We start from the raw sequence: 23,718 nt of genomic DNA, 5'->3' as shown, positions 1-23,718 counted from the left end.
AAATCTCTGGGTCAGGAGCCCCAGGATCTCTGATGTAAAATAAATGATTCTCGGGAGAGAGCATGTGTTCACCATGTTAGAAAAACAAGCCCCCTGCAAACAGCACATACCAAACTCTGCCCGGAGTAAGGGACTTCAAGGGTGGATGGAGGGAGCGGTCTGAGCATCAGAGCACAGCCTGCCCCCCTCTCCCAGGCTAGATCTTCACACTGGTCTGAGGAGGAGGCAGGAGGGATGGGGGCTTGTTTTCTCAGATTTGATTGGTTTATTTATGTTTGGTCCAGGCTCCCATCTGGTCCAACTTCAAACAGGGGCTGCCGCAAAGTGTGGAAGCCACCAAGAGAGAATCTGCAAACAACAGTGGTGCAAAGTATATAAATATTTCTGGACGTAAAAATGACCGTGTCTGTACAGGGATCACATTGAGCTGTGGTGGAGGGCTCCCTGTCCTGCTTGAGATAAATCCTGGAGAGTGGCTAGAGCAAAGAGAAATATGTGCTTATCTACAGTTTACATGTGCATGTGCAAGGGCAGAACCAGGCCTGCTGAGTGCTGCTACACTGGAGACTGCAAGGCAAGGAGAGGACAATGAGGAACTCTGTCTGTGTGTTCCAGATATAATAGTCAGCCTGCAAAAATGTCCACTGGTTTGGGGGGCCAGAATTGGATTTCAGGCTTGTAATTTGTTGAAAAATCCAGCATGGTCTCTCTCAGCTTCCAAAATATAGCAGCTGCCTTTGAAAAGTTTGGTGTAGATGCTGGACATGAACCTTTAATTGAAGATAGGGAGAAAATCCGGTTCTGTTCACAATGGCATTTTGTGCTGTTTGAACAGGAACAAGTACATGGGCCTGCATCGTTGTGCATCCCCAAGCAATGCAACTGGGAGCTTCAGAACTGGCTGCTGGACTGTAAATCAGATCAGCTCAAAGATTATAGTTTGGATGGCATTCCTTCCGGGAAAAACAGGCAGTGACTGGCGTTACGCCTGGCCTAAGACAATGTCTGAGTTTGTGTTGCTGAAGAGGATATGAAGGCTATGCAGAGGAATTTGTAACTTATGCTGCAATGGAGGGAACTGCAAAGACCACTGAGGACAAAGAAATAGTGTCAGGGTAGAGAGGGCAGTACATGCTAGGAGGGGATGCTCAGGTGTAGGAACAGCATATGGCATTCCCAAATGTGCTTCTCAGTGTCCAGGTAATGGTCCTTCCTTGTGTGAGATAATGTGTATTTCTTTCTGGGGTGAGGAGAGGGGCAAGGAAAACACAGCCACCTCTGTGGACTCATTGATACATTTGGGAACATTTGGGGGTGATGGACCTTGTGGAGTTCACCAGGAGTGTTCCAGTCCCAGACAAGGCATTCTCCGTACTGCAGCTCCCCTTAGGCTCAGCTATCCATTGACCTTTTACCACAGGGACTGGAATCAAACCACATGGGAGAAATCCAGCCAGGTTGTTCATTCTCAGATGAGATGAAACAGAACCCAAAAGCAGTTATTTCTTTAATTGGGTCCCAGCTAGGGGATACTGGCCGTTCCAGATCAGTGAATTGAAATCAGAATGGTTTATGTTCCCAGGATTCAAAGGTTTTAATCTCTAAGAAATCTCTTAACATTAGCACACCCAGATGTGCATAGGTAGCAGCATGCATTGTCCCTCCCTCAGGGAGAGCCAGGTGCCAACAGCTAACCATGGACAGGAGTAACATGGTGCATGGTTGGATGCTGTTCTTTCCTCTGCTACGGAGCTGCCTGGTTGATGTCCCAGCCTTGCTTCAAGAAGAACATGGCAGCCAGAGCATAGACTCAGCCAAGGAAAGGCATGCAGCTCTGCCTAGGCTTGGGGATTGTTACAAACTACATCAGGCAAGAGAGTCAGCAGCAAGGCAAAGCCAGAAGGCCCCTTAGGAGCAGAGACAGTATGCTGAGATTCCAAATTTGCCCCTTTTCCTCTTAGCAGGATCAACCCTATGTGAGCTCTAAACCCCACCACTGTGTGGTACAGATCTGCTTCTCCAGGAGCCATGCCTCTCCTGCTGCGCAGGCACCACCAGCTTCCCACACTGGGGCTCCCCCAAACTGGCAAAGACCTGAGGAAGTTAGCTGGGAATATCTCAGAGTTGAATTTAGCTGTTTGAGATGGAGAGAGTCTAAAACACGTCCTGCCCACGCAGAGCCCTGGCCCAGCCGCCAGCAGCCGCTCTCTGCAGCGGCCCTCAGTTAAACCTGATCCCTTGCTTTAAGGGGCTGCCTGGTACTTAGTGGAGACCATAAATAGCGATTTATAAACGATCTTCACGCCGATCCCTCTGCTGCTGCTCAGACATCAAAGTCTATAATTCACGCCCTCCCGCGTCCTGAGCCTTGCAAAACTGGAGCCTTTGATGTGAGCCCCCTCGGTACCTGCGTGCAGGGCCGGGCCTGGCTGGGCTGCGGGCATGTGCGCTGCGTGCAGCAAGGCGCCAGGCCCGCTCAGCCAGGCATTTTATAAGGTGTCTGCTGTCACTCAGCTTGTTCCTGAGCCTGTTATCCCCTTTGGCGGGGCCGCGTGGGACGGCTCTGGAACAATGGGGAAGGACCGGGGGGGAGATTGCTGGGGGCAGCATCCAGAAAGCACCTGGCCTCTCCTTCCCCCCTTCCCCCCAGCACCTGCAAATTAATGGAAACTTCTCCTTCCAGTTGTGCTGCCTGTGCTGTTTAACAAGTCTAACTGCGTGCTCTGAGGGCTAGAAACCAGCCTCAATTCTCAGGGTGCAGATGGCTCCCAAGATCCTTGCTCAGCCCAACTGTTCTTTGGGCAGGGGCAAACACTGCTGTGAGAACAGTGTGGTGTGAGCAGTCAGTGATTATATGTAAGGTGAGGCTAAAAAGGAGTTTCTTTAAGATGAACAGTTTTGTCTTCCTCATACATGTGAAACTGCAAAATGGAGGCTCCGTGCTGTGGTCAGGCTGAGGTCCAAGTGAGCTTTGTGGGACAGGTGTCCCTGGGTATGTGTTACCAGCCTGGCAATCTCTTCCTCTTTCTTCTGCCTCTTTCTACCTCTGTTTTTTAGTTCATGGAGCTGTGGAGAGTAATTTCAAGATGTGAAACCAGTGCAGACTGTGGAGAAAGCACACATCTGTGGTCACATCCCTCTTAAACCTCTTAAACTTAAAGTGATTTTTTAAGTGCAGTGTGCTTGACTGTGGTACCAAAGTGCTGTGAGAAGGGAGAGAGAGGGGGATTAGGTCTGTATCCCTGATCATCTTCATCACTGCCAGTTCAGCCTCTTGGTCCCCACATGAGGGCCTGCAGGGTCAGGCACTAGAGCTGGATAAGTAACATGCAAAGCACAAATGAAAGTCTGTCAATTAAAAAAGCTGCCTGGTGTGGTGTGAAATACTTTGTCTTACAAGCCAGACACTGCAAAGTTGATAGAGGCATTTGGGGTGTTGGGAGGATTTCAGTGTATTACGGAGCTGGGATGGTTGTGGCTTTATTTTTTTTTAATTTTTTTTTTTATGTGAATGTCTGTAGAAACATATTGATAGAATCTTGTACATGCTGTAGGCTGGCAAGTGGAAAAGAAAGGGCATGAATCATGTCACTCAGCTCTACATTTAATCATACCAAACTGGTTTGGTTCTCCAACAAGTCAACATATATTATCTGTGTAAAAAAGGCATTTTACAGGACTAGAAGTCTAAATATCATTTATAAATATTTAATTCTACAAGTGATCTTTGCAAAAGAAGAATAGCTCTTCATTATCATACCTGTGTCTATTGAAATATCACCATTATTTATCATCCATTGTTGGTGCAGTGTCCCACTTGGGCCTGGAAGAGTTATTTTCTACCACAGGAGGCTACCACAGGACTGGTCTCATCCTTCTCCCGATGCAAGGCACTGTTTGAAATGGGACATACAACCTTGGCATGAGTCCCCTCTGCCCTGGCCCCCAAATGCACCAGCACAGCAGCAGGAAGGTCACTCTGTGGAGGTGTTCAGTGACACAGTGTCTAAGCTTGGGAGAGCCTCATGCCATCAGGCTCCTTAACCTTAGCAGGACTGCTGAAAACCCTCTTGGTCAAAGAGCTTTCCTGGAGCACTGGTCACCCATCTAGCTGTGAGAGTGCTCTGCTGCAGTTGGACTGCTCCCATGGTTGCCAAAGTGAACTATAAAAAGCAGTGGCCTCCCCATCCCTGTGACTTTCTGCCTGTTTAATCTCTCTGACATTCAGCCCAGCTTTGCCCTGCTCTGTTTTGACTCCTGACAAGCCTTTCAATTTGCTCTCCTCTCTGAAGAGCTGAGAAGCCATTGATAGCTCTTCCCCTGAATTATTGAACCTCAGTGTCGGGTTTCAGGCCCCGGGGAGCAGCCCCACACACCATCAATCTGTAGGGCTCAGGTTCATCCTGCGGCTGGCATGTGCCGGTCCCTGGATCCCCAGGCAGACATGGCTCCCTGCATGCATGGCTTCTTGCTCTGCTATGGGAGGAGACTCCTGTCTATTAGGGACAGGGCTTTAAAAGATGGCACCTCTGGTGTGTGCATCCTGCACCATCATCCTCCCTCTACTGGACAAGAGTAGAGGGAGAAGACAGACTTGTTCATGGCCATCTTCCCATTTGCAACCAGCCTGACAGCTCAGGAGCCTTGAGCCTTTTGTGTCCCCTCCTGTGAAAGAGAGGTGTGCCATCGAGGTAGCACCAAGATCTTCTGTTGGAGCAGAAGGCCAGGAAGGGACAAAGGATTAGTCTGCTTAGAGTAGGAGAGCCTCTGACTTTGCTCTCCTTGGCTGTGACAATGCAGAGCGACACAGAGTCCCCAGGCAGTGAAAAGGAGGGCTGCTTTATTGCAAAAACCAGGCCTTTTAAAGCAGTTAGCCAGTTATCAGTTTACATGGTTTTAAGGCACAACAAGCCCAAGTCAACCAGCCACCATACACCACTATGTGAGCATGCAGCCATCACGCAGCATGACTCTCACGCGTCTCTACCCCTATCCCAGCTGAGTCACTCTCCCATAGTTCCCTTATACTTAGCCAAAGGAGCAGGCCTAAGCCATGATTTTACAGGGGCAACAAGGCCTTTATTTTATAAGGCTTTACCTATATGCACTTGGAAAAACAATCCTCCCTGGACAAGACACAGAGTCAGGGAGTATCACATTTTAACCTCACTGGTGTCTTGCCCCAACTGCCCAGGACTTTCTTTTTGTCACTGCTGTGCAGGCTGAAAAGAAAGCAGACACCCACTGGCACCAGAAATATCCTTGGTGTTTTCATACACTGTAGTGAACTGTTTTCCAAAGACCATGGGAATGTTTCTTGACAGGCTACAGAAGACTGATAGCATTTTTCACCATATTTTCAACAGGAACATGATTCATCCCCTTTTTCACTGCCATCCTTACAGCCACTGCATCATGAAACGAAGCAGGGAGCAGGTAGCCCTCACACACCAGCCTGTGTCACCGTGTGTGTCCCCTGGCACTTCTGGGCTGTGCTGATTACCCAGGAAAGAACAGATTTCCCATACTCCATCCATCCCTTACTTAGACAGGGCATTTTTAGCCCCTGGCCACTCCATGGTCCTTCTCCCAGAGGCTGGCAGGATGCAGGGGCATGGCAGAGCCAGAGTGCAAATGCATTTCAGTAAAGGGGGAAGTGGAAGGGCAAGTGTGGATTTTATTAAGTGATAACACATCTTCAAATCAGATTATGGGAAATTTTCGGGGGCACCTCAGCATTGATTGGCTAGGCCAGCATTGGCGAGGCTGTTGGGAGCACGTCGGAGCATGTGCAATCGGATCCCTTCCATTAGCCTGATCGATAGCCACCCTGTGGGGGGAGTGGGCAGGAGTGTGGACAAAACTGCATAAATATATACGCAGGAGCCAAGAAATCACATTACAGCCAAAGAATCTGAGCACAACATGGGTAACCCTTTCACCCCAGGCCAGGGGGAGCATTAACACTTTCAGGGCAGCCCTCTGGCTCCAGTGCTGATCGGAGAATGACCAGGTTGTGGCTTGGTGTAGCAGCAGGAAGCAGTAAGGCATCATTTCCCTTTGCCTGGCTTGCTGGAGTCCAGGTGTGTTTCTTTAGCTGCAAGGGGTCTGGTGGCACATGCTGTCATATACTTGACGTGCTTGGGCACCAGGAGCTTGAGCAGTCTGTGCATGGTGTCCCCTCCAACAGTGTCCCCTCCAGCAGTGTCCCCACCGCTCTCTGAAATGGAGTGCCTGTGGATTTGTATCAGACACCACATCCATGTGATGCACAAGGAGAAGGAGCTGCCAAAGGGCTCGAGAGTCACCACAGAGCTGAGCCAAGCCCAGCCTGCAAGCCACGTTTTCCTCCATCACTTCTCACTAGCAATTTGCTGCGCAGCCTCAGGAAAGTGCAAGTTTTGGGTCTCGCTTCTGTATCATTCATCATCTTCAGCAACCTCTAGTGCCTGCAGGCAGGCAGAGGTTGGTGCATCCAGTCCAAGGCAGCCTGAAAGCAATGAGGGAGAGAAAGGAAGCAAGAACAACACTTACCATGGGACAGAGAGTAAAACTGGATGAGGGGGATCTCAGAGAGAGAAAGATAGAGAACTGGCACTGAAGAGACAAATAACACATTTATAAAATCTTCTCTGCTTCTTACAATCCTAAGAATTCTTAGGAAATGCAACAGAACTTGTTGTCCTTTGAGTCCACATCCTTTACATCTCACATTTAGGATTTTTGAAGAAAAAAGTGCCAAAGAGAAGCGGGAGCCTTCCCACTTTCACCTGCAGTGTGGTCTGGAGACCCAGGATTTCAGCTCCCCCTCCACCAAGCCACACTTATCACATTTCCAGGCTCTCCCCAGCCATTCCTGCCTTTCCAGTCCTGTTTTGACACTTCTAATTAGCAGACATTTAACACCTTGTTTTGCTTGGACTCTGCCTTCAGCCAGACAACACATCGATGGCCTTTGACTTCTCCCCTGACCTCGGCGAACCTGGCAGTGCAGAGCTCTTGGCATCGCTCTGAACACATCCTGTCCAATTTCCTCCTGCTGCCCTCTGCTCCCCAGTCCCCACGGCCCTCCCCGGCCGTGCCGGGGCGAAGGCACGGAGAGATGTGACGCGCAGCCTTTCCCTTCGTAAGCGCTTTCCTGAACATGATTTAAAGCGCTGAAGAAAGAAGAGGGGGGGAAAAAAAGACCTGTAATAAAGTCAGCACTCTGCTTATTAAGGGGAAAAGGCTGTGCTTTACTTACACTAACATTAATTAGATAGATATATAGGGAGCAAAGAGGCATCTAGGAGATTTATACAGGGCTCTAAAGATGGATGTGAGGATTGACAGACAGCAGCTCCCTTAGAGTGCCAGGAACGAGGTAACTGGGAAGCAGTGATGGGGAGCCAAACGACAGTGATCTCAGTGATGCTTAAGTACAGCAAGTATGAGGGTAGATGAGGATGTTTGGACCTGCCAAAAACACCTGGCGATGCCATGAAGCTGTAAGGAGATGCAGATGGGGAGTTCCAGGGAGGTTTCTGAGAGCATCCTCAGAGAGGAGCATGTCTCCCTCTCCTGTTCCCCTCTGTTGTACAGGAAGGAAGGTGTACTGGTAGCTGAAGTCTTTTAAGCAATACTTTGTCTTTCATTCTCCAGAAACCCATAGTCATCTGGATTCCATTACCAAATTGAGGAGACATTCAAAGCTGTTTATTTTCATTGTGAGACTTTTCTCCCTCTGCCTCCTTCCTCACTGCATCAATAAAATATTTTCCTACCATTCCCAGCATTAGACAGACAGCAGAGCAGCAAACCCATCATGGCCTTTTCATGGTCCCCTGCAGAAGGGTGCTCTGTTAGCATCTGATCAGAGCTGGTCCCATTCTTCTCATTGCATCATGTCGAGGTGGAAGAGCTGTCCCTGCCCCAGCTGCCCCAGCTCCCATCCACACACAGCGGGGCAGAGCCATGTGCATGCTGCTAACACAGCTAAACAGGTGACCATCTTCTTGATTTTTCTGGGCCTGCCTTTATGGCCAACTGGACCATCCTTTTCTTGTTTCTGTCTGAGGAGGTGACCACAATCTCCGAGTCCAGCAGGGATAGCTGAGCCCAAACCACCTGTATGCTCTATGCTTTTACCCACCTTCCTCCTTCCTCATCTGTAATGTTGCAGAAAGCAGAACTCCTCCCTGGCCCTTTCCCAGAGGTGCTTCAGCAAGGACATATCAAGAAGTGCCTTGTGACACTTTTGCAACTGTAGAACTTTCTGCTTTGCCAAGACAGTTAGCATCCTTGGGCTTTCTTCACTCTTCTGCAAGCATTTCTTTTACCTGCAAGGACAAACTCTGACTGAAACAGGAAAGGAGGCTTAACTATGTGTCCTTGCAGGCCCAGTGGAGAGGCCTCACTCATCCTAGGACTGCCAGGCACTTGCACACCAGTGAGAGACTTCCCCAGCCTGCAGAGCTGGCTGTCTTGTTAAATCGCTGTTCCCATCTGCTTTGCACAGGAGCTTCCACACAGGGAAGAGCCCAGAGCTACATGGGGAGGCTGCGACAGAGGTGGGAGTTCAGCTGAGTCTCTTTGATCTGTAGCCTTGTGCTTCACCATAAGCCCATCCTGTTCTTGGATTAGGGCTTGTAAAAGGCTTTTGGCTGCTGATGATGAGCGGAGAGTGAAGGCTCTGGGGTTTTTATTTGCAATTGCTGAAGCAGGCCCTTGTCTGTGTCCGTGAGCTACGTCAGGGCCACTCATCAGCCTTTGCTTTCTGAACTGGATATCTCCATCCTGCCCAGGCAGTGTCCCCTCCCCTCTTTCCCCCAGCCTGGGTTAAATATAGCAGCTAACTTTTGTGGTGATTAGTAATAAAATTTTAACAAGCATCCATATGAACGTCGTTCTGTCACTTTTATGAGGCCATTTACAGCAGGGAGATATAAGAGCACCTTAAATCTCCCCCTAACAGGAGGGGTCATGTCAGAAGGGTGAGAAGCAGAGGGCCCAATGTCCCGTGTCACCTTCCTGGTGGCGCTAAAGGTACTCCCTGCCCCCACGATGGCACAGGTGACTCCCCTTTTTGGAGATGGTTTTGGTTTGACCAATCTCTTTCTGGACCAGGGGGTGGAAAAGCACAGAGATGCTGTAGGCTGCTGTTGCCCACAGGCACTGCCCATCTGCTGAGGAGCACAGCACAGGGATTTTGCTGGAGCTGAAAATGGGCACAGTGGCATGATGTTAGCTCAGGCCCTGTGGCAAGGCAGAGGCCTCAGTTTTAAGGCTTTGCACTTGAAAAAATAAACTCCGGTAGGAAAAAGTGTTCACATCAACCATTTTCCATTCGCCTCCCAAGCGAGCTAACTGCAAAATGTGGAATGAACGGTTCCTGTCTCTTTGCCCAAGCCTAAATTTGGGGCCTGTTTCTACTCTGACACTGCCCACCTTTTTAAAGAAAGGCTTGTAAAAGCCATCCACCCTTCCTTGTTTCCGATCCGTTTGGCTGCGCACCAAGGGCAGGGTTTGCTCCTTCTTCCAGCGGTGTGGATCTGCCCCGTCCTCGGCCACGTCACAGCCTGTGTAAGCAGGACTGGATTCAGTCCCTGCTCAGCAATATATGTGTGAGCAGCTGAAGGGATTCTTTCCAGGAGAAGAGTAGAGGGAATAAGGCTTTGTGTTTCCCTTGTGGTTACCATACCAGCTCTGCTGTTGTTGGTTAATTTGTGTCCCTGAAAACTTTCTGCCACTGGCGTTGCTCAGGATGGCAGCTGTAACAGGTTAGAACAGGTCCCACGTCTGGCCAGGCTCTGGGCAGAGCACCAGGGACAAGCACAGTTTCTGAGCAGTGATTCAGCCAGCAAATTCAGGATGTGAGATGGCACAGCTGGTATTTCATGCTGGAAAGCTCCTTCTGCCCCAGGTGGGAGGCAGAAGCAAATTTCTGCACCTATTGAAATCTCCATGCACCCAGAGGAGGGCAGAGGGGATCCAGGACAGGGAGAGATGCTGTGCCTTCCCCAGGGTCACAGAACCCTTTGAGTGAAGGCAAACCTCAAAATAGACCCTTTCTGTCCTGATAGCCATCAAACCACGTGGCTTCACAACTGCTCTGCGACACTCTTTCCGTGTGGGTGCTCTCCTTCCTGTGCCAGCAGCACCAGGTCAAACACAGCTTCACCAAAAGTTTTAATATTAAGAAAAACACTGAGACTTGTGGTCTGAGTGATGAGTGGAACTTTAGGTTCGTTCCTTTTTTCTAGTTTTGTTTCTTCAAAAAAAAGGAAACACACCTTTGAGTAGTGAAATCAGAAAATAAGGAAGAAAAATGTTTCCAAAAGAAGGTCTTGCTTGTTGTGAGCATTGTCTGGTCACTATTATTTTTAGTGTAAATAGTAACATCTATACATATACATTAGTTATGTAAAGACACCTGATATACACTACCCAAGCACTAACTGTGCAAAGCAAGTGTAAAAACCACTTGTGCAAAGGCAAGGGAACAGAACAGGGAGTAGGTGCCTTGTTCTGAGTCGAGAGCTGGAACTACAATTTGCTGATGCTAACCTGCTTCTTTCCAAGAAGCTGAGATAGAGCATCCAGCAATCCAACCTCTTTCTTACATAACGATAAAATTATATCAGTGATATGATGGCCAATGATAAAAGTAAGAGGAAAAGATCAGTGTAGATTATTATGATTTTCTGGTGAGGAGGGCAGAAGTCAGTAGGTGGCTAAATCAGACTATTATTTTTCTCAGAAAAGGTGAGTTTTCCATGTTCAAAAATTTCATTCTGGAGATTTATAGGATACAGTGGCCCTCTGGTTTTGACTAAGTGGGAAAGTGATTCCTCTCTGGTGCTGTTTCCTGTGAAAAGCAAGGCTTTGTGAGCCAGCAGCCCAAGCAGACAGCATCTTCCAGACTCTCCCTGTATTGCTTGCAGGCCACAGGGTGAAGCAGGGATAAGAGAACAAGACAGCTGCTGGCAGCTTTTGGGTGAGAGGAGGCAGTGGCTGCTGCCAAGCCAAGATGATGTTGGCACTGCCTGTGCTTGGCAGCAGCAGGATGACCCCATGTCTTGCTCCCACACCGCTCTGTTGAGTTTCACTTGGAGCCCAGGCTCCCTCCAGGCTGGTATTTGGGTGTTTTTCCTGATTGCTTCCTTGGGTCAGATGAGATATGTGTATCCCTGGGAGAGGAAGGATCTAATGTTCCCTCTGTGCATTGCTTCACATCGCTAGTGAGAGAGCCTTGGTACCCCAGATGAGGTTAGTGAGCCGGGATGTCCCGCACATCCTTGGTGCTGTAAATTACATTCTCCATCCCCTGCACACCCACGCGTGTGCCACATGTTCACTGTGTATGTCAGTGCAGTCATTGATAAAGACTGGGATCCTGAGATCACCACAGTGACCTGTTTTCAGGGGCAAGTTGCCTGATCTCGGCAGAAGGTACCTCAAGGCCCCTAGTAGATCAGGGAGGCAGGAGATGATGCTAAGGGAAAGCGAGACTGTGGATGGTGGGATGCAGGGGTAGCCCTGCTCCATGGGGTTAGAACCTACTCCAGCAGGAGGTCAAAAAGGCAAAGTTTCTTGGGAGGTGAATTATCAGTGGGAGCAATATCGTCAGGTCAAGCACATCGGTGCTGGGGTAATACAGTTAAGGTGCAGAGCCTTGGAGGGAGCCCGGCCGAGGAGTGCAGCATTAAAGCAATGAGCCCAGCTTAATCTGCCCCAAGTGAGGGCAGTGGGGTCTTTAATATTGTGTCAGGCTCGCAGGCCCTTGTTGGCGGGTTATTCTTCACGGCAGCTAATGCCACTGGGCTAACTGAATTAGCCCCTCCTTCCGCGGGGTGAGCGTGGGGTTGCCGGGAGGGCGATCGTGCCTCGCAGCTGCAGGGAGAGCAAGTGATGGCCTGGAAATTCAATCAGGTGAGGAGCCATTGCCATCCCCGAAGGACAGGGAGCAGCCCGACTGGGGAGGAGAGCCCGGACGGGAACGCCAGTGACTGGCTCCATGCGGTCCCTGGGCAGGGTGGTCCCTCCAGGGATTGCTCCCTGCTCTGGATGGCATGGAGTGCTGGCCTGCAGTCTGCTGCTCTGCATCCATCAACCTTCTGGGAATGCCTCAGTGGAGAGCTCATCCATACCTCTGTGCTCATTTCCAACTTGCTCATGGCTAGGGGCCATATTCCCTTGCACATCCATAGGGAAGCATGGCACAGGGATGTGCTGGGTGGGACATGCAGTGTGTCTCCGTCCAAGATGGGCATCCCTGGGGTCCATCCTCTAGCAAATTCGCAGCATTTCTGTTTGGCTGGAGGTGAGGGTTGACCAGATGGCTTGGCCCAAGGAACTGGCAGGTGGGCCTTCTTTCCGGCTTTGATGTTGGGATGAGGTGCTCCCCAGACAAGCATTAGTGAGTGATTGCATGATCCTCTTTGTAAAGCCCTGAGGGAAGCGCACCTAAGGAGGACAGCTAAGGGTCTGGATACAGCAATGGCCTATCAGGAACCCCCCACCAGGACTAATTTTCTGTCCTTAACAAATGAAAGGAAAAAAGAAACTGAACCGTGTAGGCATTTGCTTGTTGTCCTCCAAATCTGCCACTGCTTTTTTTCTCTCCCTGTCCTAGCAATGGCTTTCTTCTTCACATGTAACTACAAGCACACTCCTGGTGAATCCTGCAGCACACTCTGAAGGTGGCCCTGTCTAGCACTGTCTGGATGGTACTGAGCTGACCTGTGTGCCTGGGGTCCAGGACAGCTTGCACCCAGGTGGTGGCACTTTGTCAGCCCCAAAGGCAGGAGTGGCTGGCAGAGCCACAGAGAATGCTGTGGTCTCAGGGACTGGGACAGCAGAGCCATGGCAGAGGCTTTGTCCCTTCCCACAGGACACAGTGTCTTGCCCCACCACACCAACCCTTTCTGCACTGAAGCCCCGTCCCTTTGCCCCTGCTGCCAAGGCAGACACAGTCTTCTTTGCTTTCCCAAAGGGCAAAGATCTTCAAACCTGCCCCATCTCTCTCTATCCTCCTTCCCTCACATTATTATAAATGGAGGCTTTGGCTGCCTTTAAATAGTCATATCTCTCAGACAAGCTCATGTCAGCCATAAATTTTACAGTAATGATGATTTTCTAAGTGGGTTGACTGGAGCTATTTCCGCTTCAGCCTCAAGTTACTGCACATGTCCCCCCCAGGGTCTGGCAGCCTCATTTGTTGTCCCCCTAATTGTCATTTCTCCCATACTCACTTGGGCAGAAGCTGGAAGGAAAACTGACTCTGGTGCTGGCCCTGGCCTTCTTGGTTTTCCCACCTGGGAGAGGGTTTTGGAGGAGGGGAGGGAGCTGCAGGGGTGAGACGGCGCTGGCTGCCTCTAACACAGGCAGGGGGAATGGCTGCAGAATGCCACCATATGGATGCCCTTACTTCTCGCTGCTCTCCCCCAGCCGAGTGTGAAAGCTGTAATTACAGGTAATCCCCCCACACTGCGCATGGTTTGAATTTGGCAGAGCAGGAATGCAGAAGGGAGAAGGGGAATTACTGCCCGAACGTGCTGCAGGGCCAACATCTGCACGAGTCATCAGTGCACATCTGGCTGCAGCAGACTGAGCTTGCAGCCCAGGCGGTCACTTCTTAGCCCATTGGGTCTGTCTCAAGTGCCCACTTAAGGGCAGGATATGGACACGGTGGTACTGGGGACCTTAGATTGTTGGAGGAATTACTCCCTTCACCTGCTATTGCTGCTGATGTTGAGTAGTCACTCACACTTAGTCACTTAGTTTTTCTATTTGTAAAATAGATTTAGGATGTCTGAAGTGCCATACTCAAGGGTACCCATCTCTAGCTCTTCTGGAGAGAAGAGTGCCTGTGCCACTTTTCTTCCAGGTTTCTCTAAGGCTGGCACTGCTTGACAATCCCCCCAGTGAGATGCTGGAGCAAAGGAAGAGATTCCTGCCTCCACATACAGCTGAGATCAATGAGGTGGAAGTCCCTGCTTACGTTTTGTTTCTCTTGAGCATGATCCCAAGAGACAGCAAGCTTTCTGAAGCATTTCTGCCTTGCAGAATCTGGCCTTTGAGAAGAAGCAAAGCAGGATGGGCCAAGTAGGACTCAAACATTGTCAGTACCAGAGGGTCTTTGTTGTCTCTGGGTGCCATGGACCCCAGTGACCTGTTTACATTGGAAAAGGATGGAAGCTTCCATCACACTGACAAGATGTACTCTTAGTAATTCCTTGCATTTTTTGGCTGTGGCTGGCAGGCTTGTCCTGCACTCTAGGAAGGTTGCTGGGACCGAGGAGGAAGAAAAAAGCCTGGGGGACATGGAATGGCTCAGGGCACAGACAGAGGCTGAGGTCTTGGTGAGGGGAAGCTATTTTATCCAATGCCTGTTTTCTGTGTCTGGGCTTGATCTGATCTCCAGTGAGAGGGAGGTTTGAGAGACAGGCAAGCAGCTGAAGATCCACCCATGGCTGTTCTCTGGGTGAGGGCTGGCCCTGGAGAGCACTCTGACTGCCTCATCCTGATTGTCTCAAGCCTGCTCTGTTTCCTTGACAGAAAAGACCTGCTGAACTTTCTCATCCCGGTCCTTCATCTCTGAGGTTTTGCTGGGAATGTGCATTGTCAGGGAGTAAATCCTTGCTGCCGGTGATGCACTGGGGGGCTTTAAGCAGCAGGTGTGTGTTGTGCATCTCCTCACAAATACGGCTGAGCACCCTCCCTCATAAGGAGCCTGCTTGGGACTGACCCAGAAGCAAAAGCAGCTTTTGTTCAGTTGCTTACACCCCTCCCGGCTCTCCTCTTTCTCTCAGGAAAGCAGCCTGACCTCGTTCAGTGAGACAGCAAACACAACCTTCTCCCCAGCAGGCACGGATTCCCAGATAACCCCCTGGCTTTCTGGGGGCAGTGCAGGCTTCAGAAGCATTGTCTCTTTGGAAATTAATTTTCCTGTCGATTTCCTTATTTCTCTTAATTGATGAGGGCCAAGTCTTAGGCGTGTTGCCAGCGGCACCAGCCACAGCCTCCCGTAGGTATCAGTAGAGCCAAAAGCACTAGCGCCGAGGGTTGGGGAGTGTAATGAACTCTCAGAGGACTCGTTGCAGCTCAGCCCATGCTCTAGATTAGCTGAGGAATCATCTGGCCCAGCTATTAACTGTCCCATTTAACATCATAAATTATTAACCTAATTTTGAGGAGCGTTGGTGACGGATCACGCTGATTTTGTCCGCTTTTCTGCAGCCTCTCGCACAGCCTGCTGGTGTGGAGTGCGCCACGGGCAGGGCCTGAGGGTGTGTGCCTCCAGAGAAGGGGAGAGACAGGGCAGCACAGTCAGCTGGCTGCAGAAGGACCAGCTCTATCTCTTCCAGTCCCCTGGAGAGCTCAGGGAGAAGCCTGATCAGGGGGAATCCCCTATTATATAAGAGCTGCCCTGGGGAGGAGCAAAGCCACCCACTCCTCAACACATCTCCACTCATGTGGGGCACATCTGCACCCCTGTGCATGGGTGTCCAGGACCTCTACCCCTTGCTGGGTGCTAGTTTGTGCTGGCCACTCTCAGTGGAAGTCCTTACCAGAGACATTTTTTAGCTAGCTGAAGCTCTTTAGTTCACATGGCAAAGGCCTGGAGTCAGGAGTTTTTCTTCATATGCTTGTCTAGACAACTAGACAACTAGTTCTAGTTGTCGACTAGAACTAGTTTGAAAAGTTTCCTTCCTGGGAAAAGTTTTAAATAAAATTGTGGGGGAAAGTGGATTCTTTGCTATGAAAGTTTTAAACCTTTCAGAATATTTTTTAAATCCAATTGAAGTGTAATGAAAATTTAAGGGATACCATCCTTTACCTTTAAGGGAGACTATACCTTTGTCTTTCTTTGAAAAGAGAGATGTGTGCAGGAAGAAGGGGCTAAGAATTGCACTCAAACCAGCATTTCTTTTGAGTGGCAAAATTTTGAAATCGTTTGGTCTGTTGAAAAACCATACAAACCTGAAGGAGAGCAAGCTCTGAAATCCTTGTAAAATGCCTCTTTCATGCTGGCATCACCAAAAGGACTTTTTGTTTTCCCACAAGCAGCTGTGCTGCTTGGTGCTGCCTGTCCTTGGTGTGCGAGCGCATGGCCCTGGGCTGGCCTTGTGTGTGTCCCCAGGCTCGGCCCACAAAGGGGTGGGGGGTGGCATTTGGAAGTCAGCATTGCCCCCAGTCCCACCCTGCTTCAAGGCTGCACAACATTCAGTGGCTGTAGGAGAAAGCATCACTGCCACACATCTCCGCACATGGAGGCGCTTGGGGGTCAGGATTAGCAGGCTGAATTGATGGTAAAACACACCCCAAAAAAAAACCCGAACAAAAGCACAAAGAAGTGCTTTTGGTTATGGTGAGAACATGGCAAAGTGTCAGAGTCTGTATTAAATTCACAACAGCCTGTGCCACTAACCTGCTCATCCCTGAGTACCCACCTAGTAACCACAATTCCCTGTGGCTCATCGCGTGCTTCCTGCCACTCTTTCTCTTAAACAGCAAAACAGGGAGTCCTGAATTTGCAGACTCGCAGCATTGGTGCTCTCATACTCCCTGTACTTGATGTCAGGCTTTACACATGTAGAATAGAGGAGGAAATCGCCTTTGCCAGAGGCCCAAACCTCGTGCACGTGCAGTACAGACCCACACAGGACTGATGGCCAGCACACGGATATAAAATACAGTGCCCTGCCATAAAACATGCACTGCTAGTCTATATATTTTGCAATCCCTTTAAAGATTTTTTTTCTTTAAACCCCTCACCCTAGCTCCCTCCCCGTTCTCCCCCCCAAAAAATTATTATAAAGAATTATTGCCATTAGTACGTCTTTCCCAGTGAAAGGAGAAAATCGCCTCATTCATAATTTATACCCTCAATTACTATTAATAAAGAAATATTTCAGCAGAAAATCGCCTGGGAAAATTACACGTAACATTGCATTAACATTCTATTTGAACATTTTCATCACATTTGTTATAGAGTTAATAAGAGGGATATGCTCCCCTGACTTCTTCATGAAATTATGGGCTGCCTATGATAGTTTAATCTTTTAGACTTTATATAATATATTCACTTTACTAATTGAGCTATCCAAGGAGCAGTTAGGGATGTTCTTAAACGTAGAAGACAAAGTAATCAGGGCCGTGACTTCCTGACAAGAAGATCTTCTTCCGGAGATGAGGATCTGCACGTGTGAGGGGCGCAGACGTGTGTGTTTGTGTGCAGATGTGCCTCTCCATTAGCCCTTCCCTTAAAGTCCTGCCTGTATTTGGAATTGAACATGAATGAAGGGTGGGGGTGATCTTCTGACTTTTGAAATATTCCCCAAAACTTCCATTTGTATTTCAGAGTCACAGGGGGTCTGCTGAACTTGAGCAAACAAAGTATTATTTTGGGAATAGGAAATGCCCAGCGTGGGGAGCTTCTCAGGAGCAGCACTTCATGTAGACAAGCCTTTATACTCAAACTCACCCCCACCCACAGTCATGCACAGATGATCTTTTGGAGATAGGATAGGGAGGTAGGCTGGGGTGCACAACCTCTCTTCTGCTCTTCCTGGAGCTTCTGCTTCACCTTGTGATTCCATTCAGGACACACAGTGCAGAAAGGCTTCCCCCCACCCAGGCTACAAACAAACCCCAAACTGGGCTGTAGGCAAGAAATGAGGTAGGTGTGAGCAGTGAGAGATAAGGAGGCACTTGGAAGATGGACACCATGACAGTGCCACCATGGGCATTGCTCTGGACAATCTGTCTCCAGAAAATGTAGTAACAGGAAGGTTTTGGTAACTCGTTCTTCTGCTCCTGTGCCTGCAGCAACTGGAGCCTTGGTCCAGACTCAGCTGCTCTTGGACCCTTCCTTGCACAGATGCAGCATTGGGTACTGAGATTTGAGCCCCTCATCCAGTTTGGGAGCTGAACCCACATCAGGGTCTCTGTGTGAGATCCTCCTTTCCCCTCCATATGCACACAAGGAGCCCCTTATCACAACATGTAATCCAGGACTCCTGGCTTCAAGCAGGAGGTTTCCCAAGGCAACATCAGGAAGTGTTTTCCACCAGGTCTGTGTGAGAAAATGCTGCATCATCAGAGTGCTGGAGGTTGCTCACTCATTAAGCCTGGGTGGATGTAGCCCCTAGCAGGTACAAAGAGGGATTCATCATGCAGAGCAGTGGCCCTGCCACTGGGGATGAGGTGAGCCTCTTCACCGCCCTGATAAAGGAGGCTACAGCAGCACAAGATCAGCTGCTTCATTTCACATCCACAGGGATCTCACATCCCCTCTGCATCCACTGAGACCAGGCATGGGCATGGAAAGGGTGACAGGGCAGCAGGTGGCACACAGGCTCTTAGGTGAAAGGTTTTAGTCACCCCTGAAACCACTCTTGTGACTCCCAACCTCTCCAAACTTATGGCCAATGCTGACAGCAAACCAGAAGTTTAATAAAAACCTTTCATGTGTTTGGATTCATTACCTGGAGCTCATTAAACAGTAAATAAGAGCCTGGATGTTGCCAATCGAGTCCTGCAGCTGAGGCAATCTGGGATGGTAGGGGACCCTCATACTGGAGGGCAGACAGGTGAGGTCCCATCAGTCTGCAGCAGAGCAAGGCCAGTGCATACCAGCAGAGATGGGAATCAGTGTGGGAAGAGTGCAAGTGGGGTTTGCCAGTAAGCACCCCTCCTCCATCTCCCCAGGGTTAGTCTGTTCACAAAGCCTTCAACCCATCACGTCTATCCAGACTCAGCCATTCAGACTCCTGCAGTGACACCCAGTTCTGTCATCTGGAAGAGGAGCTAAGCTCCTGCCAGCCTTGCCCTTCCAGCCCTTGTAAGCCCATCAGGAAGAGGGGGATGGATGACTGACAGCAAGAAAAAGGTGGGTGCAATGTAAGATATGGAGAGCAGAGCATCCATGCATGGCTGCATGAGCCATGCAGCTCCTCTAATGCTTTCATGGTGGAGCATGGCTGTTCCCACCTGGCTTCACGTGGAATGTGCTGCATTCTCATTGCTGAGCTTGCAAACAATGTTTTCCTGGGGGTGGTTTGCCACCCCCAGCACTGATGGCTGTAGCCACCTGGACCACCACAGAACTATGCTGGACAAGCAGCAGCCCATGCAAGCCCACATCTCCTCATTGCTTCCCAGATGGGCAGGGAGCTGCCATGTGTGCTAGTACATGGGGAGTGCAGGGAGTTGGGCATTTTGCCAGGGACCACATGGGCAGCCTAGGAACAGCAGAGGCCAAGGAAGGTGAGCCTTGAACTGTCCACCCCAGAGATGGCCACTGCCTGGCCCTGGGCAGGATGGACCCTGCTGTAAACAGGACAAGGCTTGTAAACAGGGCTCCAGCTGGGACAAATTTAGCCCTTTGGGGTTGCAGCCCTGGCGCGGCAGGACACGGTGTCAGGGTATTGTCGAGAGGAGAGAGAGAGAAAGAAGCTGAATAAACAAACACAGCTTGTCCTTTTTTTTTTCTTTTTTTTTTCTTTTTTTTTTTTTTTTTTTTTGTCCCAGTCGGACAATTGTTGTTTCAGCCGGACAATTGCTCTGCAGACTGAGGGAACAGGCTAGAGTTCAAGTGAATTTGGCTTCCAGTGCCTCCCTTTTCACATTGTGTTTTCACATCAGAATGTATCCTGGCATATATGGGGAGAGTGTCCATACCTGTGTGTATGGGCAACTCCATGGATGCTCTGCTCACATCTTTGGGCTGGCCCACACAGATAGGGGCTGCTTTGCATCCCAGGTGAGGCTGAGCAAGTTGGCATTGTCTATCATGCAGGACTTGGCTGTCTCCTTATGCACCAGACTAACACTTGTGGGTGTCCAGCAGCACACATGTGAGGTGATCTGTGCTCCACATGCATCTGTATGTGCCTCCATGGCTAGAGCAGCTCTGGAGGTGTCCCTCCACAGCAGAGGGACACTGTACAGTTGAAAGTCTGCAGAACTTTATAAACAGAGATCAGGACTCGAGTTCCTTTTCCCTTTTTCTGCCATAGGGTTTGGACAAGTCATATTCCCTTGACAAAATCATCTGTGATCTCTGGAGCAAAAGGCATGGATCTTTTCTTCAAGTCCTGCTCTGTGAGGATCCAAGTCTTTTTCTAAAGGCCATGTTTGGACAGAGCCTAATTTTCACATCTTAATTTTATTTTTCTCACATCTTTCTCTGACACACACATACACACGCATGCTTCTATTGGAAAAACGATTTTAATACCCATGGCACATTGTCCTGGTGTGATATAAAATCCAATGACATGTGGCATTTGGAAAAGGTCACTTCCCCCATCAGGATTCATTATCCTACCTCATCCTGGGAAGCCATGGGGTTGCCCCCTCCTCTGCAGACCCCTTGCCCCCTCCCTGGCTACAGGAGGCAAGCAAGGAGAGGGGATGAGGCATTGGGTGACCGAGCCATAGACCTTGGCAGTAGCAGGCAGTTTCTACAGCGAGGGCTCTTTTTTCTCATTTGATGTCCCTGCACTTCCTGGTGCCTTAATTTTCCTCCTGCCACACAGCAAGAGGACTTACAGGGATGTGCTGCTGGGAAAGCTCTGTGGGGTGGACAGCACTGGGTTTGGCTTTTGCTTGCCTCCCCCTGCTCACTGGTCCCTGTCTGTTTCCTGTCGAGTCAAAGCTGACACTTGTGGAGCCTTTGCTCTGCTCGGTTTCATAAGGGAAATACTCCCCTTCCCTGTTTCACTTGTCCAAATTTTTGGCTGGGTTGGTTGGGAAGTGCCTGTCTGTGTCAGTGCTCACTGCCACCTAGAGAGAACTGAGAAGAGAAACTGGGGAACACATGGAAAGCCCAGCTCCTCACCAGCTTCCCCACCAAGCATGGGGATGCTCACAGCAGGGTGGGAGTGACAAGCTCTCCTGGTGTTCTTGCATGTTTTTGCCTTTCCTTGGACTTATTTCTGCTCAGCCTTTCCCAGGACCATCTTTGTCCAGGCTGTTTCCAGCCCACCCCTGGAGGGTGGAAGGGTGCAGGTCAAACTTGCTGTGGAGGTTGTCTAGGGGTTCTCAGGGGATGCAGTCCCTTGCAGAGCTGGGCATGGACTGCTCCCCATGAGCCGTTATATGGGAAGGGAACTGGGAGCCAGGACTTTTCCATTTGTTCAATAACTACCTTGGGGCACCTTGAGCAAGTTGTAACCCTGTTCCCCACCGAGAAGGGAGGGGAGGAGTGAGGGTGGGTGCACTGAGCATGCAATGGGCTCCAGGCTTAGTGGGAAGGGCAGGAGGAGGGAAACAGGAGCAGTTTTTATTGGGGACAGAAGGATTATATTTGCAGCAGGGAGAGGGGTTTAATGCCTGATGAAGATGGCTTCTCACTCAGTGCTGAGGGTGATGGTGACTGGAGCCCCTTCCTACCATATAAACACCAATGAGTTATGGGTACCCCAGCCTCTAATTACGCAGTCAGCCCCAAATAGGCTGTGTCTAACGAGGCTGACAGACTAATATCTCAAGAGCCCTTAATGTGTTATCATCTCTTGCTGTATGACCTCATATTTATAACTGCTCTGGTGGGAGGTTGAGAAATGTCCTTCTCTTCCCCAAGCCCCCTCCCCAGCTTTTCCCCCCCAGAGCAGCAGCTCTTCAGCCTCATCTGTTAGGATCAGGAGGAGAGAGGCGGCTTCTTTCCATCCATCATCAGAGGAGTTCACGCTATTAGATGATTAAAGACATTTTTTATAATATTTGGAAGAGGCTTTGAAATGTCTCTCAAACAGTGTGATTAGTGCCTGCTTAACCCTTGCCTGGCTGGGATGGCGTGGTGGGGAGGCAGGTGCATCCCAGGGCAGGACTCCCCGGGCATCTCAGCGGTCACCCAGCCGTTGGGCACCCCAGGCCCTGACAAGGTGTGATTCATGAGTGTGGGGCACCTGCAGGAAGCTCTGGCCTCCAGGCAGTTCCTAATGCACCCGGGGACTTTGTGGTTTCTGAGGCTGCAACGGTTGGGGCAGAAGGAAGCCCTGTCTGCCCCCTCTCCAGCACTTCCACAAGAGGCCCCAGGGCTGTGCCAGGTCTGCAAGCTGAACCATTCCACACTGATGCTGTGGGTTTCAAGGAAGGGCAAGGAGAGGGGGTGAACAACCCATGCCTATTCCCAACTGGCCTGAGCTGGTAGAGTTTCCCTAATTTCCTGTTCTTTTTACTCTGTTGCTCCAGATGAAGTCTCTCACAAAAAATCATTGGCAGCTTAAATGCTCCAGTAGGATCCATATTTAGGGTGTTGCAACCTTGCTCCAAGTTTGCCACAAAGACCCATGGGGCTGGTGGACACATTCACACTAAAATTGGTGTCAGCATTGTCTTGTACCTGCTGAAGGCCAAATTATTGGTGTTGCCTGATGTTAGTTCCCTTGGGGGAGTGGAGATTTGGCCTCAGATGGGGGAAGTATGCCCACCTCCTTTGATCATAGGCACAATGTTTCATAATCTCAATTTCTTGTCAATTGATTGCCAGATAGAAGCGACAACCAAAGAGGGCCCCAGGCGTCTGCAACTGCCACTCATCGTATGATTTTAACTCTCCCCCTCTGTAAGTTTGCATTATTTTCTTCTTCTTGTTGTTGTTATCTAAAGAAGTCTCGTCTCTCTCCCCCTCCAAAAAGCCTCCTAGAAATTTGAACACCCTTGTTCAAAGGGTGTTGATTTGGTATTCAGTGTATAAATAGCTAAGAAGGGTTAATGCATGATTAATAGGTGTTTTATTAAAATGGTTATTCTGTCATTATAAAGTCAAAAGGATCAATAGATTTCTTATAATCATGGCTTAAAATCACCTTTAGCACCAATGCTTATGGGCTTAAAACCCGGAACAGGGCATTTAGAGGACCTGGGAGCGGGGGGGTCTCCTGTTAAGTCCTTGCAGCCCTTTTGTCACGTGAAGTGTGAATGTTCAGATGGAGTAAAGTCAACACGGGGCTGCACATTCTGTTACAGTTACCATCCACCTTATTATTGATGGGTATTAAAATTGTCACACCTGACTGACAGAAAAGGGAAATGGAAAGCAGGAGAAACTGGGGATGCAGCTGGATAAATGCTCTTTGTTATAACAGTCAGCAGCACCTGAGTGGAGCAAGGCTGGGGCATGGCCAGGCTGTCTCTGATCCATTGGGTGCCTCTGCAAAGCAGCAAACGTTGGCCAAGCATTGCCCATCACAGCCTGGCTCCCTCTCTGAGTTGCACTGCCTCTACACCAGGGTAAGGTGGGGGATTCCAGCCTTGCACAGAGGTGAAGTCATGTGCCTGGTGTGGCCAGGGAGGACTTGCCCAATGCCACCTGAGTCACCTCAGCCCCAGAGGCTGCTTTTCCAGCAGCTGGATGATGGTGGGTCTGGTTGGCCCAACACTTTGGGATGTCTGTTCCAGGCTGCTGTTCAGTAACTCCAGGAACACCATGACAGATCCCAGAGCAGCTGAGCTGCTGACCCCCAGCGCGAGGTCTCTGCTGGAGGAGGTGCTGTTTAGACAGGCTGACACGGGAGCATCTGAGCCATCCCAGGCAGGGGAGTGCAATGCCCCTCTGCCCCCTCACTGCCCCCACAGCATCCTCTCCTGCAGCAGAGGAGAGATCCAGAGGTCATGCAGGGGGTTTGTGGTGCAGCCTGGACAGCAATGCAGAGTACTGCAAGAGCAACTGGCGCTGCTTCCTGAGTGTTTACTGAGTGATTTTGGCAGCCTCAGCGGTGGATATTG

At 49.9% G+C, this 23,718-nt stretch overlaps 1 protein-coding gene across 5 annotated transcripts in view; it reads left to right on the top strand.

Moving 5' to 3' along the window:
• Positions 1-23,718, top strand: part of RNF220 (ring finger protein 220) — a 217,863-nt gene that overhangs the window by 66,755 nt on the left and 127,390 nt on the right. For 3 of the 5 annotated variants that reach the window (XM_041421455.1, XM_041421457.1, XM_041421459.1), the window contains one exon: positions 22,481-22,555. The exons of the other annotated variants lie outside the window; for them this stretch is intronic. In XM_041421455.1, coding sequence (XP_041277389.1) covers positions 22,481-22,555 — 75 coding nt within the window. The remainder of the gene's footprint in view (positions 1-22,480; positions 22,556-23,718) is intronic. 5 annotated transcript variants of the gene reach the window in all.

The sequence above is a fragment of the Onychostruthus taczanowskii genome, unplaced genomic scaffold (genome assembly GCF_017590055.1).
Source record: "Onychostruthus taczanowskii isolate IOZ18803 unplaced genomic scaffold, ASM1759005v1 scaffold7, whole genome shotgun sequence".
NCBI classification, from domain to species: domain Eukaryota; kingdom Metazoa; phylum Chordata; class Aves; order Passeriformes; family Passeridae; genus Onychostruthus; species Onychostruthus taczanowskii.
Note: the sequence above shows the minus strand (reverse complement) of the source record. Positions and strands in the feature narration are given on the sequence as shown.